General features: G+C 36.1%; 1 protein-coding gene across 9 annotated transcripts in view; it reads left to right on the top strand.

Annotated features, from left to right (window-relative positions):
• EML5 (EMAP like 5) overlaps nt 1–18,163 on the top strand; it is a 209,581-nt gene that overhangs the window by 160,269 nt on the left and 31,149 nt on the right. For all 9 annotated transcript variants that reach the window (XR_008513154.2, XM_024231451.3, XM_054530353.2 and 6 more), the window contains exons 23-27: nt 1,077–1,208; nt 2,340–2,428; nt 3,618–3,794; nt 7,135–7,336; nt 8,020–8,146. Coding sequence is in view for 8 of the 9 variants with exons in the window: in XM_024231451.3 (XP_024087219.1) it covers nt 1,077–1,208; nt 2,340–2,428; nt 3,618–3,794; nt 7,135–7,336; nt 8,020–8,146 (727 nt within the window). In the remaining variant the exon portion in view is untranslated. The remainder of the gene's footprint in view (nt 1–1,076; nt 1,209–2,339; nt 2,429–3,617; nt 3,795–7,134; nt 7,337–8,019; nt 8,147–18,163) is intronic.

The following is an 18,163-nucleotide window of genomic DNA, read 5'->3' as shown; positions in this document are numbered from 1 at the left end:
ATTAAAACACATGCAGACCGGGCACAGTGGCTCACACCTGTAATCTCAACACTTTGGGAGGCTGAGGTAGGTAGATCACTTGAGGTCAGGAGTTCGAGACCAGCCTGGCCAACATAGTGAAACCCCATCTCTACTAAAAATACAAAAATTAGCCAGGTGTGGTGGCAGGCGCCTATAATCTGAGCTACTTGGGAGGCTAAGGCAGGAGAATCGCTTGAATCCAGGAGGTGGAGGTTTCAGTGAACTGAGATTGCACCACCTCTCTCCAGCCTGGCTGACAGAGCGAGACTCTGTCTCAGAAAAAAAGCAAAACCAAAAACACACGCACATGTATGTTCATTGCAGCACTATTCACAATAGCAAAAACATGGAATCAACCTAAATGCCCATCAGTGGTGGACTGGATAAAGAAAATGTGGTACATGTATACCATGGAATACTATGCAGCCATGAAAAAGAATGAGATCATGTCCTTTGCAGGAACTTGGATAGAGCTGGAGGCCATTATCCTTAGTGAACTGACCCAGGAATAGAAAACCAAATACTGCATGTTCTCACATAAGTTGGAGCTAAATGATGAGAACACATGGACACAAAGGGAAAAAAAAAAAAACACTGAGGCCTACTGAAGGGTGGAGGGCGGGAGCCGTTATATTCTTAATGCTTTTGAAATTGCACTCATTTTACTCAGTTAATTTCCATGTATTCATTATCTACTACAAACCTACTGTAATGTAGCAATTACTAATATTAAGGCAAAATTTACTTATGTTGGTTTAGTTCCATTTTTTTTCTAAATTTAGAGTGAGTTTTGTTAAATACGAAGTATCAAAACTACATCATACATAGTTTTTGACATTTGCTTCCCACTGAACTAATTTGTTACAGTAAAAAATTATTTTGTTAAGTATAATATACTTGAAAAAGTTATCATTTGTCATTTAACACATCTGTCTTATAATTTATGAAACAACTAAGATTTCTCCATAAAGAAAAGGAAAATTAACTCTAGTTGCAGAGTGTAAAAAAGTATTTCCAAAGATAGAAAATGTCAAGCAAATATGTTTCTATTATAGGTTCTGGGAAATATCTTGCTGTAGCATCTCATGACAGCTTTATAGATATATACAATGTAATGAGTAGTAAACGAGTAGGAATATGCAAAGGAGCTACCAGTTACATAACCCATATTGATTGGGATATTAGAGGTAAGACTTTAAATAATATTTGATAAAAGTTTCATTTGATTTAGTATAGCTATATTAGAGAAACAGAAAAGTGATTCAACAGATGAGTTAAAAAGAATTGGGAAAAAACAACCATTATTCTCAAAATTATTTTTTACTATTTTACATCTGAAGATGAATACTATAGAGTTGAGACTTTTCTTTTTCGTTTTTCTTTTCTTTTTTTGAGACAGGTCTCACTCTGTCACCCAGGCTGGAATGCTGTGGTACAATCACAGTTCACTACAACCTCAACCTCCTGGGCTTAAGTGATCCTCCCAACTCAGCCTCCTGAGTGCTGGGACTACAGGCATGCACCACCATGCCTGGCTAATTTTGTTGTGAAGATGTCTTGATCTTTGTCATATAAATTTGATATAAATAGAATATAGAAATGTTGGCCAGGTATGGTGGCTCATGCCTGTAATCTCAGTACTTTGGGAGGCCAAGGCTGGAGGACTGCTTGGGCCCAGGAGTTTGAGACCAGCCTGGGCAGTAGAGTGAGACCCCATTCCTAAAAAAAAAAATGAAATACATTTTTAAAAAGAAATGTTAATGAAGATTTTAAAGTCATTTTTCTCATTGTTTGATATGAAATATATCTTTAAAAAGAGTCATAATCATATAACATAAAGAACTTAATGAGTATGTTTGTATTTTAGCAGAATGCATGGCATATGACTGAGTTTAATATGTTTGATAAATGTTAAGTATTTCAAATACTGTCTTTTTAAGGATGTTATTGTTTCATGTATTCAACTATATTGTATTCAACTATATAAATTGAGCATCATAAAGTTTTTCTAAATATGGTTAAACAGATACACTTTAAAAAATATTTTAACATTTGTTTCTAGGAATTTTTTACATATGCATAACCAAAGAAATCATTTTTATGTATATACATATGCAAAAATCAAACCACTTATGAATTTAGTTACTTAATAATATGGAATTATAAAAATAAAATATTCTTAGTATAAGTTGACTGCAGCAGAAAATGGTTTTTATATTTAAGCTGATTTTTTCTCATAAAACTTAAACATCATACTGATGGTATATATATTTGTATGTACTTTATATGTGTAAATATTTTTAAAAATTTTTTTGAAGGAAAGCTTTTACAGGTCAACACTGGTGCTAAGGAACAATTATTCTTTGAAGCCCCCAGAGGGAAAAAACAAACCATCCCCAGTGTGGAGGTAGGACAATAGTGGTGCTTGCAGTGTTGTTTATGTGAATAAAAGTGGCTAGAAAACTGATACCTACTTTCTGTCGTTTAGTTACATGTGAAGTCTGTTCTCAAATTATTAAAATATTGGATATTCTTGAGTTTATTGAGTCAGAATACATGGGTGAAGGAAGAAACACTATATTAATAAAAGGAGTCAGCGGGCATGGTGGCTCAAGCCTGTAATCCCAACACTTTGGAAGCCGAGGCAGGCAGATTGCTTGTGCTCAGGAGTTCAAGACCAGACTGGATAACATGTTGAAACCCCATCTCTACAAAAAAAATACAAAAAATTAGCCAGGCATGGTGGCATGTCCCAGTTACTTGGAAGGCTGAGGTGGGAGGATTGCTTGAACCTAGGAGGCAGAGGCTGCAGTGAGCCATGTTCATGCCACTACACTACAGCCTGGGTGACAAAGTGAGACCCTGTATTTAAAAAAAAAAAAAAGGAATAAATCACTTGCATGGCTAGCTGTGCTCCAGTTGCTTTCCTCAAAAGACAAGAAGCGTGAAATAGCAAATAGAAGACATGCCATCTAAGATTGGAGTATTGCATATCTGCCATGTCCTTAGGAATCCATATGCCTAAGAAGTTTGTTGACAGATTTCTGTTTTTGCTTTTTTTTTTAAAAAAAAGAACAAAACAAAATAAGAAAAATTGTGTTGCATTTTGTGCCTGACAATATTAGCCTTTTTTTTTTTTTCATCTTGGCCTAGGAAGAGAGGCTTAACACATTTAACATGAAAGTGGCTTAATGAAGGGAGGGACCATAAGTAAAAGTTCTAAATTTCTAGTAAGGGTTAGTTGGAAAACATACTTATAATGCATTATTAGAAATTTAAACATGAACTATAAGAATCATACTTGATTATCCTAAAGTCAGAAACGGTTTTATTATTAACACTGTATGCTTAGCATCTGGAACACACAGTGGATATGTAATTATATTCTGAATAATGCTATGTTAAAATTTTTCTGCAGCATCTAGTAGGCTCTGGGGAGTTACAAAACCAAGACAACTAATAATTTAACTATTTTTTCATTAAAACTTTCATTTTACTTGTGACACACATAATTACAAAGAAAAATGTTTACATTTTGGTTGTTAATATTTTAGGTTTGGATAATCCAAACTTACAGCATTGTTTTTCGTTTTTAGGTAGAAAAAATTGCTTGGGCATCATGGACAAGTGTACTTGGTTTATGCTGTGAAGGAATTTGGCCAGTAATTGGAGAAGTTACAGATGTAACTGCTTCTTGCCTCACCAGTGACAAAATGGTTCTAGCTACCGGGGATGATTTGGGATTTGTGAAGTTATTTAGATATCCTACTAAAGTATGTGTTTTTCTTTAACTTTCCTAATGATCATAAATTATGAAATGGTTAAGGTAGTGTCCTGTCATAGCACTTCATTGTTATTAATTGTACATATGTAATACATAATGTTGTAATATGAAAGGTTCAGAATTATGTTTCATATCTATAGCTTTTAAGTATTGTAATTTATAATCCCTTATAAATTATAATTATTGTAAATTATAATCCCTTATAAATTATAATTATTGTAAATTATAATCCCTTATAAATCCCTTATATACCTTAAGTTATATATCATATCCTATAGTGTTTTTCAATATTGACTAATATGAATATCCCTTTTACAAGAAACGTCTTGGCTGGGGACAGTGGCTCATGCCTATAATCCCAGTATAGTACTTTGGGAGCCTGAGGTGGGAGGATCACTTGAGGCCAGGCATTTCAGGCCAGCCTGGGCAGCATAGCAAGACGTCCTCTCTACAAAACAGAGAAAAAAATTAGCCAGGCATTGTGGCACATGCCTGTAGTCTTAGCTACTCAGGAGGCTGAGGTGGGAAGATTGCTTGAGCCCGGGAGTTGGAGGCTACAGTGAGTTGTGGTCATGTCATTGCACACCAGTCTGGGTGACAAAGCAAAACCCTATGTCAAAAGAGAGACACATTCCTTTTATCCCCAATATTAACTTCAATAATTTTTCTATTTTTAATTAAATATATACTATTAACAGTAAATACAAACTCTTTATAGTTACAGCTTTAAACTTTAAGTTGTTTTAACCAATTAAATAGAAAATACTTACACTTATAAAATTAAGCACCATTGATTTAATGTAATGAATGACTTTTTTTTAAACGAAATCATACAAATTCTTTTTTCTGCTTTCATAGCAGAATATATGTGCATTTTAAATCATCAGCGTCATTGGTTTTCTGCTTAAAATTGGTATTTACTTGCTGCTTATGTATATTAAGTTTTTTTTTCTTTTTTTTTTTCAAGATGGAGTCTCACTCTGTCGCCAGGCTGGAGTGCAGTGGCGCGATCTAGGCTTACTGCAACCTCCACCTCCCGAGTTCAAGCTATTCTCCTGCCTCAGCCCCCTGAGTAGCTGGGATTACAGGCGCGCACCACCATGCCCAGCTAATTTTTTTGTATTTTTAGTAGAGATGGGGTTTCACCATGTTGGTCAGGCTGATCTCAAACTCCTGACCTCGTGATCCGCCCACTTCGACCTCCCAAAGTGCCGGGATTACAGCTGTGAGCCACTGGGTCTGGCCAACAGATTCTTTGGCATTCTATGTACCTATGCTACTGTGTGCTGTGCAAGTACTTAATTCTTTTATCACTTCCCTCTGTTCAAACTACTGTAAAATATTAGGCTTTTCCTTAACACAGAAATAAAATGTATATATCAAGTCCAGATACAATGCATTCCTTTCTTTCTTTTTTTTTTTCAAGACAGTGTTTCTCTCTGTCACCCAGGCTGGAATGCAATGATGCAATCATGGCTCACTGCAGCCTCGACCTCCCAGACCCAAGTTATCCTTCCACCTCAGCCTCTTGAGTAACTGGGACCACAGGCACATGCCACCATGCCTGGCTAATTAAAAAAAAATTTTTTTTTGTAGAGATGGGGTCTCCAGGTGTTGCCTATGCTGGTCTCAAACTCCTGAACCCAAGTGATCCTCCTGCCTCGGCATCCTAAAGTGGTGGGATTACAGGTGCGAGTCACTGTTATCTGGCAGCATTTATTTCTTAATTCACAAATTAAGTTATATATTATACTCTGGCACCAACATGAACATAAAGATAAATTTGAAATACGGCACTGAAATGATATTGTGGTATTCAGTTCCTGGTGATCTTAGGTAACTGCTCATATTAATATTTTTAGATCAGCATTGAAATGAAAACACAGGTTTAAAAATTCTCATTGAAAACTCAGACACCCAAGAAAACATTCCACTGTTTCCTGTTTTCGATACATATAAATGGTAGAGTCTTAGTTGTTAACAATGTGTTCCACTAAAATATTTGCCAGAAACTTCACTTCCAGCGTTCCAGATGGTGTAGATCCCTTAGGAATAGGTTCTGGGATATTGATCTGCAGATTATGTTTTCACCTTAGTGTAGCAAGAACCACACAGTCTTAGAGAAACTACCTTCTTGCCATGCTTTGATGACAGATCCCTCACCCTGACTTAATTATTAAGAGTCATCATTCCTGCCGGGCGCGGTGGCTTACGCCTATAATCCCAGCACTTTGGGAGGCCGAGGCAGATGGATTACCTGAGGCCAGGAGTTTGAGACCAGCCTAGTCAACATGGTGAAACCCCATCTCTATTAAAAACACAAAAACTTAGCTGGGCATGGTGGCGGGTCCCTGTATTCCAAGCTACTTGGGAGGCTGAGGCAGAAGAATCTCTTGAACCAGGAGGCGGAGGTTACAGTGGGCTGAGATCATGCCACTGCACTCTAGTATCAAAAAAAAAAGAGAGTCGTCATTCCTAGGGAATTCACAAATTTTGCTATCACTGTGTTTTATATAAGACATCTCTCATTTTAACACCTTTGAAAAGATGTTAACGGAAAACCTGCTTTATGATGCTTTGATCTGAAATTTATGTAACTTGGTAATGCTAGATTTTAAAGTTGCCAGTATTTATAACTTAAACTTTATTGTTATTTAAAAGGAAAATACATTTATATGTGTATTGCTTACAAACAAAAGCACTAATGAATTGAGATGAAAGATATTTACATGGGTATATACATATATGTGTACCAAAGCAATCAATCGATAGTTACTTTTCGTTAACATACTCATACTGTACATAGGCATGTGTATCCTTTCTCAATTATTGTATCTATTTCCAACAGTACATCTGCATAACCATTGTCTTTAATATATATACACTATTCCATATACATTGTAATTAACTATTACTTTGAACATTTAAGGTATTTAATTTTTTTCACTACTATAAGTAAATACCATGGTAAGTACTTTTTTGCACAGATAGCATTTTCTTAGCATAGATCCCTAAAAGGGAGATGGGTGAGTCAAATACAAGAACATTTTTATGCTTTTAATGCAGAATACCAAATTGATTTTTTAAAGAGTTTTGCCTGGGGTACCAGCATTTTGCGAAACTACTGGTTTTATATCTTGTCCTTAAGAGGTTTGGGAATTGGTATCTTTTATTCTGCTGAGTTTCAGTATTTTCTCGTATTTTTTTTAACACATTGCACTTGAAATTATTAATTTCTAATTATTAATAAAATAAATTCAAAATCATAATGGAAATATTTAAATAATGAAATTTCTCAGAAAGATTGTTTGAATTTTCTTCCTCTTTAGGGGAAATTTGGAAAGTTTAAGAGGTATGTGGCCCATAGTACCCATGTCACAAATGTTCGCTGGACTTACGATGACAGCATGTTAGTTACCCTAGGAGGTACAGATATGTCTTTAATGGTGTGGACAAATGAGATGGAAGGCTATCGAGAAAAAAGGCCTTGTGATAGTGAAGAATCCGACATTGATTCTGAAGAAGATGGGGGTATGTCATTTTATAATACTTGAACAAAAATATAGGGAAAATTTAGCACAACTTATTTAAGCTGTAGAAGTTAAAGCAAGTAATAATAATGTTTGAATGAGTGTAGTGTTACTGTTTTTAGTCTGTTTAACATCAAAATCCATTTTGTGACTCAAGAACAACAGGTTGCCATGAATTTATGACTTCGATATTATTTATCTACAAATGAAAAATATCTGAATTTTAAATAAGTACTGTTAAGGTAAATTTTATATTATTAAACCTCATATTTTAAAATAATTTTGATTTTCTTCTAGTATACCAGTAATATCAGCTCATTATAGAAAATGTATTTTGCCATAAAAATTAAACACAGCCTCCATAATTTGACCACACAGAGGTAACACCTCTTTTAATATTTGGGGTATATCCTAAGATGTATGTAGCTAGTTTTTTTTAAGAAAAGTATGGTCATATTGAACTTATTTTTTCACCTGCTATTATTACTTAGTAATACTTTGAAAACATCATTACATATAATTAAATATTCTTCTACATCGTTTTTTCTGGTTGCATATTACTTTGTAATTTGCTTATAACAACTTAATTTATTTCATATTGTTGAACATCTTTGTATCCAATTTATAAGATCATAATTAATCTCAGTTATTGCTTAAAGAATAACTCGTATATTTTGATTGTAGGCTATGACAGTGATGTTACAAGGGAGAATGAAATCAGTTACACCATCAGAGCCTTATCAACAAATATTCGCCCAATGTTTGGAATCAAGCCTCATTTACAACAAAAAGAACCCTCAATTGATGAAAGGTAATAATTTAGTTTAGTATTAGATGAAGAAAAAGATATTGTCATTAAAAATGGAATTTATTGTTTAAGTGGCTTTTTTACACTAACTAAGTAACAGTGATACTCTTGCTTTAGACAATTCACAGCACCTCTTAGAAAGTATGTCTGTCTTTAAATACCTTTTGGTATCAGCCTGGGTGATGTAGTGGGACCTTGTCTCTATGGAAATATAAAAATAATCCAGGTTTAGTGGTGTGTGTTTGTAGCCCCAGCTACTTCAAAGGCTGAGGCAGGAACATTGCTTGAGCCCAGGAAGTTGAGATTGCAGTGAGTTATGATTGGTGCCACTGCACTTCTACCTGAGTGTCAGAATGAGGCCCTGTCTCAAAAACCCATAAAAAAACAAAAACAAAACCCTATTGGTGGTAACACTATGTGTTAACACTAGTGGTTTAGGGATTTGTACGTATTTATAAGGTTGATATGATTCATCTTATTTGCTAACTTTTATAAATGTGTGTGATGAGGTTGGAGGAGATAATAAAAATTGAATCCAATACCAAGTATTTTTTAAGAAGTATGTGAGCAGTATTGTGATTTAGTTTTGAAAAGGCCTGCCTATCCATGTGCCTTTCTTTATTCAAGCATAGACAATCCTCATTTCAAAAATTTTCCAAAAAAGGCAGGCTGTCTTTAATGGGAATTATTGGTCTTAGTCTAGAATCAGCAAATAAAAAAGTAAGGACATATGCAAGGCCATTTTATGAGGAGAGATCACTTTTTTTTTTATTATACTTTAAGTTCTGGGATACATGTGCAGTACCTGCAGGTTTGTTACATAGGTATACACGTGCCATGGTGGTTTGCTGCATCCATCAGCCCATCATCTACATTAGGTATTTCTTCTAATGCTATCCCTCCCCTAGCTCGCCACTCCCTGACAGGCTGCAGTGTGTGATATTCCCCTCCCTGTGTCCATATGTTCTCATTGTTCAACTCCCACTTATGAGTGAGAACATGTGGTGTTTCTGTTCCTGTGTTAGTTTGCTGAGAATGATGGTTTCCAGCTTCATCCATGTCCCTGCAAAGGACATGAACTCATCCTTTTTTATGGCTGCATAGTATTCCATGGTGTTTATGTGCCACATTTTCTTTATCCAGTCTATTATTGATGGGCATTTGAGTTGGTTCCAAGTCTTTGCTATTGTGAACAGTGCTGTAATAAACATTCATGTGCATGTGTCTTTATAGTAGAATGATTTATAATCCTTTGGGTGTATACCCAGTAATGGGATTCCTGGGTCAAATGGTATTTCTAGTTCTAGATCCTTGAGGAATTGCCACACTGTCTTCCACAATGGTTGAACTAATTTACACTCCCACCAACAGTGTAAAAGTGTTGCTGTTTCTCCACATCTTCTCCGGCATCTGTTGTTTCCTGACTTTTTAATGAACACCATTCTAACTGGTGTGAGATGGTATCTCATTGTGGTTTTGATTTGCATTTCTCTAATGACAAGTGATGATGAGCTTTCTTTCATATGTTTGTTGGCCACATAAATGTCTTCTTTTGAGAAGTGTCTGTTCATATCCTTAGCTTTTTGATGGGGTTGTTTCTTTCTTATAAATTTGTTTAAGTTCTTTGTAGATTTTGGATATTAGCCCTTTGTCAGATGGATAGATTGCAAAAATTTTCTCCCATTCTGTAGGTTGCCTGTTCACTCTGATGATGGTTTCTTTTGCTGTACAGAAGCTCTTTAGTTTAATTAGATCCCATTTGTCAATTTTTGCTTTTGTTGCAGTTGCTTTCAGTGTTTTAGTCATGAAGTGTTTGCCCATGCCTGTGTCCTGAATGGTATTACCTAGGTTTTCTTGTAGGGTTTTTATGGTTTTAGGTCTTACATTTAAGTCTTTAATTCACCTTGAGTTAATTTTTGTATAAGGTGTAAGGAAGGGGTCCAGTTTCATTTTTCTACATACGGCTAGCTAGTTTCCCCAACACCATTTATTAAAGAGAGAATCCTTTCTCATTGCTTGTTTTTGCCAGGTTTGTCAAAGATCAGATGGTTGTAGATATGTGGTGTTATTTCTGAGGCCTCTGTTCTGTTCCATTGGTCTATATATCTGTTTTGGTACCAGTACCATGCTGTTTTGATTACTGTAGCATTGTAGTACAGTTTGAAGTCAGGTAACATGATGCCTCCAGCTTTGTTCTTTTTACTTAGGATTGTCTTGGCTATATGGGCTCTTTTTTTAGTTTCATATGAAATTTACAGTAGTTTGTTCAATTCTGTGAAGAAAGTCATTGGTAGCTTGATGGGGATAGCATTGAATCTACTTTAAATGAACAAAGATCAAAAAAGACAAAGAAGGGCATTACATAATGGTAAAGGGATCAATGCAACAAGAAGACCTAACTTTCCTAAATATATATGCACCCAATACAGGAGCACCCAGATTCATAAACCAAGTTCTTAGAGACCTGCAAAGAGATTTAGACTCCCACACAATAATAGTGGGAGACTTCAACACCCCACTGTCAATATTAGATCAACGAGACAGAAAATTAACAAGGATAATCAGGAGTTGAACTCAGCTCTGGACAAGCGGACCTAATAGACATCTACAGAACTGTCCACCCCAAATCAATAGAATATACATTCTTCTCAGCACCACATCACACTTATTCTAAATTTGACCACATAATTGGAAGTAAAACACTCCTCAGCAAATGCAAAAGAACAGAAATCATAACAAACAGTCTCTCAAACCATAGTGCAATCAAATTGGAACTTAGGATGGAGAAACTCACTCTGAACCACACAACTACATGGAAACTGAACAACCTGCTCCTGAATGACTACTGGGTAAATAACGAAATTAAGGCAGAAATAAATAAGTTCTTTGAAACCAATGAGAACAAAGACACAGCATACCAGAATCTCTGGGACACAGCTAAAGCTGTCTTTAGAGGGAAATGTATAGCACTAAATGCCCACAGGAGAAAGTGGGAAAGATCTAAAATCAACATCCTAACATCACAATGGAAAGAACTAGAGAAGCAGGAGCAAGCAAATTCAAAAGCTAGTAGAAGACAAGAAATAAATAAGATCAGAGCACAACTGAAGGAGAGAGAGACACAAAAAACCCTTCAAAAAATCAATGAATCCAGGAGCTGGTTTTTTGAAAAGATTAACAAAATAGACTACTAGCCAGACTAATAAAGAAGAAAAGAGAGAAAAATCAAAAAGACACAGTAAAAAATGTTAAAGAGGATATCACCACTGATTGCACAGAAATACAAACTACCATCAGAGAATACTATAAAGACCTCCACGCAAATAAACTAGAAAATCTAGAAGTGGATAAATTCCTGGACACATACACCCTCCCAAGACTAAACCAGAAGAAGTGGAATCCCTGAATAGACCAATAACAAAGTCTGGAATTGCAGTAATTAATAGCCTACCAACCAAAAAAAGCCCAGATGGATTCACATCCGAATTCTACCAGAAGTACAAAGAGGAGCTAGTACCATTCCTTCTGAAACTATTCCAAACAATAGAAAAAGAGAGACTCCTCCCTAACTCATTTTATGAGGTCCGCATCATCTTGATACCAAAACCTGGCAGAGACACAACAAAAAAAGAAAATTTCAGGCCAATATGCCTGATAAACATTGATGTGAAAGTCCTCAGTAAAATACTGGCAAACCAAATCCAGCAGCACATCAAAAAGCTTATCCACCACAATCAAGTCGGCTTCATCCCTGGGATGCAAAGCTCATTCAACATACCGAAATCAATAAATGTAATCCATCACATAAACAGAACCAATGACAAAAACCACATGATTATCTCAGTAGATGCAGAAAAGGCCTTCCATAAAATTCAGCACCCCTTCATGCTAAAAACTCTCAATAAACTAGGTATTGATGGAACATATCTCAAAGTAATAAGAGCTATTTATGACAAACCCACAGCCAATATCATACTGAATGGGCAAAAACCGGAAGCATTCCCTTTGAAAACCGGCACAAGACAAGGATGCCCTCTCTCACTACTTTGATTCAACATATTGTTGGAAGTTCTGGCCAGGGCAATTAGGCAAGAGAAATAAATAAATGGTATTCAAATAGGAAAAGAGGAAGTCAAATTGTCCCTGTTTGCAGATGACATGATTTTATATTTAGAAAACTCCATTGTCTCAGCCCAAAATCTCCTTAAGCTGATAAGCAACTTCAGCAAAGTCTCAGGATACAAAATAAATGTGCAAAAATCACAAGCATTCCTATACACCAATAATAGACAAACAGCCAAATCATGAGTGAACTCTCATTCACAACTTTTACACAGAGAATAAAATACCTAGGAATCCAACTTACAAGGGATGTGAAGGACCTCTTCAAAGAGAGCTACAAACCACTGCTCAAGGAAATAAGAGAGGACACAAACAAATGGAAAAACATTCCATGCTCATGGATAGGAAAAAATCAATATCGTGAAAATGGCCATACTGCCCAAAGTAATTTAGAGATCACTTTTTAATAAAGTCTCTGAGCTAGATGACAGATTAAGAAATAAATTGTGAAGCTAATATTTTCAAAATCAAAGGTGGTAAACAATAAAAAGGGATATGGAGCATTGAATGGCATGGACTTCAGAAGCAAAGAGGTTTAAAGAACAAAAAAGGAAAAGATCCAGAAACAGTAAGAAGGAACAGAGGGAGTGGGAGGTGGGAACAGCAGTGGGAGGTGAGAACAGGGTTGTGGTGAGGAAAACTTTATTATGAAAAGTTAGTGGACAGTTTGAGGGAGAAATTAAAAATAAAAGGGAATTCATTCACAGTTGAACAGGATTTGTAGAAATTCAAGTGAATTTGTGGCCATTTAGGATAGCGCTGAAGAGTTTTGGAACTCAGAGAGATAGAAATGACATTACAGGAAAGCTTTGTCAGAGGGATTTGAGTTTGCACCTATGGGTTTTATATTCGGGGAAAGGGATGAAGTTAAGGTGAAAAACACATTAGTAATGGGGAAGGGGAGAACTGAGAGATTTTGTAAATTGACTGACCCCAGCGTTGCCAGGGAAGCTCTAGATGCAGTGTTAAGGACACAGTGCCTCCTCAGCTCCTTTTCCAGGTGTCATTTGCTGATGGTATACCTCATGTACCTCAGATCATAGCAATGGGAGGTCACCTAAGGAAAGGGGATGGAGAGTGATCATCCAGTTTTTCATTATGTATAAAGAGGCAAAGTATTAAATTAGGGGTGTTTTTAAGAAAGCACAGTATACCATAATCTAAGTACTTGTACAGAATTCCATGTTTCAAGTAACTTGCTAGAATGCAGCATCATATAGTACAAAAGACATGAATTCTGGAGTCAGACAAATGGGTAAAATACTCATTTTTATCATTACCAGTTGTATGAGTTTGAAAAATTATTCATTCTTTCTGAACCTCAGTTTCCTCAGTGGCAAGATGAACATTATAATCCCTAACTTATGGTATATTTCAAGTTTTAAATGAAATAATCTAAATCAAGAATTTAGGTAGTAGGTCTTCACTAATGACACCTTATCCCTTGGAATGAAATAAAAGTTAACTGAGGAGATACCTGGTAAATACTTAAACATTATTTCTGAAATTAAATATTCACAAAGCAATAAGCACTACATATGTATTTATTAGATAAATACAGATAAATATGAAAATGTAATATTATTTAAATATTCTAATTAGAATATTTGAAGTATAGTGTTTAATATGACTTAGGGAAAATTATGTCTCCTAAGTAATGAAAAGTGAAAAGTGTTCTATGGGGAAGAAGGGGCTCTAGACATTCCCATAAATTTCTTTCATCTGTTATATTGATTTTTTTAAAAAATTATTTATCGGATAAATTTGGTATGTCAGAAAATGTGACCTAATTTTAATCTGTAGTCTGCTTCATTCACGGTAAAACACTTAAATGTAAATTTCCACCCATTGCTGAAGTGAGGCATGTTCTGACAGATGGAAATATTTTACTACTCATGAAGAATGATTAACACTGTCATAACTGAAATCTTTGATGTTAGCTTGTATATTCTGCAGCTAACTTTTTCTAAATAATTTTTCAAATTGCTTTGCATTTTGTTCTCAATTTACTTCAGAATTTGAACCCTGCTAAATATTTTGAAAATGACAAGGTGTGGGGAGGGAGAGAGGGGGTCTGTTGGCCCCCATGGCAGTGTCCAAGCTCTACTCTTTGCCTTAAAAAAAAAAAAAAAGAAAGAAAATGACAAGGCAGAAGTCATTAATGTGACTTCATTTTCACAAAATGAAAAAAAGTCAAAGGAGATTAAAAATGAAGAGGTTTATATCTCTTTTACCAACTTAGAATATTTGTGAGGAGATAATATGGTTCATGGTTTATTTAAATAATTGCTTTTTAAGTAACATATATTACTGTCATAAATATGAAACAAAACACTTTATACGCAAAACAGGCCAGGTGCTGTGCTTCATGCCTGCAATCTCAGTGCTTTGGGAGGCTGAAGTGGGAGGGCTGCTTGAGACCAGGTGTTTAGCAACAGCCTGGGTAACACAGCAAGACCCCATTTCTACAAAAAATAAAAAAATTAGCCAAGAATGGTACTACATGCCTGTACCAGGAGGTTCCTACTCAGGAGGCTGAGCAGGAGGATTGCTTCAGCCCAGGAGTTGGAGTGTGCAGTGAGCTATGATCGCACCCTTGCACTCCAGCTATGGCAGCAGAGTGGGATCCTGTCTCTGGGAAAATAAATAAATGAAAAAAAAATTAAAAACAATTAAATACTTATCAAATATCCACTTAAAAGGAAAAATGCTTCTGATGACAATAACCATTCTATTTGGTTGATACTTTTGTGGATTTTTTTCCTAAGTGATAATTTTACCTTTTTCTTTTTTAATAAATGTTTTTGTTTTTGTTTTTTGTTTTGTTTTGTTCTTTTGAGACAGAGTCTTGCTGTGTCACCCAGGCTGGAGTGCAGTGGCACGATCTTGGCTCACTACAACCTCCGCCTCCTGGGTTCAAATGATTCTCCTGCCTCAGCCTCCTGAGTAACTGGGATTACAGGCACGCACCACCACACCCAGCTATTTTTTGTTATTTTTAGTAGAGATGGGGTTTCACCATGTTGGCTAGGCTGGTCTTGAACTCCTGACCTCAAGTGATTCACCCACCTCAGCCTCCCGAAGTGCTGGGATTACAGGCATGAGCCACCTTGCCTGGCCAATAAATGTTTTTATAACAAATATTATGTATTTAAAGTAGTTAATTTTTGTCAAATTTCCAGTATTTGTGAATAAAAATATTTAAATCAATGTTTAAATCAATGTGATGTAAGTTAGACATTTTTGTATTTCCTTAAAATTCTGTTGACATGTTGCCTTTCTTCTGTTTGCTAAAATGCTATATTCTATTCATCATCAATTTTTATGTTTTCCTACTTTTTTCCCCCTTGCTCCTTTTGAAGGCAGGGAGTAGTAAGGTAAGTGTTTTATAAAAGAAAATATTTTATTCAAAAATTTACCCTTTATTTTATTCTTTATAGTATTTTAAGGTATTTTTTCCCTATAAAACATTTAGCTACATTTGTCAACAAAGCATTATAAAATGAAGTAGGACAAATTCTATAAAAGAGTTGCATTTTTAGATAGCACATATGGTTGTTATTATAAGGGTCTTCATTATGATAAATTGTTTTACATATGACTGTACAAACTACTGCAATGCAAATGAATAGTTTTGGTTTTCTTTAAGTTTCAGAGGCTCGTAAAAACAAACCTAACCACACATATATTTAAGTGAAAGACTATTCAATTTTAAACCTGTTAAGATGATTTAATGCATGTTTAATCTATTCATTTAAAAAGATGAAAAGAGGGTAACTATGGTATTTGTATGTTTAATAAAATGACATGTAGGTAAAGACTCTTTGGGGTACTTTTATATCTACCTTTGGTGATGTGAAAATGTCTTGAAAGAGTTTCTGAAACAACAGTGTGGAAATGGCTAGTCTGTTTTATAAGTTAAAAAAGGTATCATGGCTGGGCACGGTGGCTCAGGCCTGTAATTGTGGCTCAGGCCTGTAATCTCAGCACTTTGGAAGGCCAAAGTGGGAGGATTGCTAGAGCCTGGGAGTTCAAGACCAGCCTAGACGACATAATGAGACCCTGTCTCTACAAAAAATAAAAGTAAAAATAAATTAGCTGGGTGTGGTGGCAGCCCTGTGGTCCCAGCTACTCAGGAGGCTGAGGTGAGAGGGTCTCTTGAGCCTGGGAGTTTGAGGCTGCAGTGAGCTGTGATTGCACCACTGCACTCCAGCTTGGGCAACACAGCAAGACCCTGTTTCAGGGGTGGGGGGTGGCGGGGGGAAGGTATCACTAGGAAAATGCTGGGAGTTAAGGATGAAAACAGTAGACTTGAGACCAGATTGTGCAGAAACTCAAATAATAGGCACCTGTTAATATTATATCTACAGCAGGAATCCATCATCTGTTTTAAGCAGAGTGGTGTGTACAAAGATATGAGTCCAGAGTATGAAGCAACCTCTAAAATGGGCCATAAAATCTTACACTATTTTAACAGAAATAAAGCAGCCGGATCTAGCCTCACATCTAGAATAACTTACTCAGTACTGATCTCTGCATTTTAAAGGAGACTTGGATAGTTTATAATGGGCTAGAAGAAAGCACAGGAGGAAGGAAGGTTGGGAGGCCACTTCATATAAAGAATAGTTAGTTAATTGACCGGGTGCAGTGGTTTATGCCTGTAATCCCAGCACTTTGGGATGTTAAGTTTGGAGGATCGGTTGAGGCCAGGAGTTAAAGATCAGCCTAGCCAATCTGATGAGGCACCATCTCTACAAAAAAAACTTAAAAAAATTAGCAGGGTGTGGTGGTGTGCACCTGTGGTCCCAGCTACTTGGGATGCTGTGGCAGGAAGATCTCTGGAGCGTGGGAGGTCAAAGCTTAAGTAAGCCATGATCACACCACTGCACTCTAGCCTGGGTGACAGAGCAAGACCCTGTCTCAAAAAAATATGATAATTATTATTCTGGGAATCTTGTTTCAAAACAAGAAAACTAGATGGAGATATCATTGTTATCTTGGATATGAATGGCTTTTTACGTAGAGACCTCCCTGTCACAAGCAGTATTTATACAGAGTTTAGATGACCAGTTGTCATCAATGCTGTACAATGATTGTTCTAGACATGTAAAGAAGGTTCCTGGTCTCAGTGGGAGAATGGATGAAATGACTTTTGTGATTCCTTCCAATTTTGTTTTGATCATTATGCTATTAAGAGAGAAAAAAAAACTTTTTAAAGATTACTTCTTTTACTAGCAAAATTCTAAATTCAGCATAGTCCCGAGTGACTAAATCTGCCTGCTTGGATTCACTGACTGGGGAACCCTCTTAGGTCAGAACAGGTGGAACTTAGGCTCTTTAGACAATTTCCTTTGAAGTATCTCCAGTGCTACCAGCTTTTTAAATTAACATTTTAGTGCCAGTGCCCATTCTTAAAAACAAAAATAAGCTTAAATGTTTTGTTTAAAATTCAGATTACATTGCAGAAAAATAAGAATGGCAAGCTTTAAAGTTCACAACATGAAATATATTGAATTCTCATTTATTTGTTTTTTTCTTTTTTCACCTTTCTTGTGATTCACTGTTATTAATGGAGTAACCTTTTTTTTTTTTTTTTGGAGACGGTCTCACTCTGTTGCCTAGGCTGAGTGCAGTGATGTGATCACAGCTCACTGCAGCCTTGACCTTCCAGGTCAAGTGATTCTCCCACATCAGCCTCCCATGTAACTGGGACTATAGGTGCATGCCACTAGGCCTGGCTAATTGTTGTGTTTTTTATAGAGATGGGGTCTCACAGTGTTGCCCAGGCTGGTCTCAAACTCCCAGGCTCAAGCAATCCTCTTGCTTCGGCCTCTCAAAGTGCTAGGATTACAGGTGTGAGCCACTGTGCCCAGCCTTATGCCTTTTCTTTATTCTTTT

This window comes from Pongo abelii, chromosome 15 (genome assembly GCF_028885655.2).
Source record: "Pongo abelii isolate AG06213 chromosome 15, NHGRI_mPonAbe1-v2.0_pri, whole genome shotgun sequence".
NCBI lineage: Eukaryota > Metazoa > Chordata > Mammalia > Primates > Hominidae > Pongo > Pongo abelii.
This window is presented reverse-complemented; position numbering and strand designations above follow the sequence as displayed.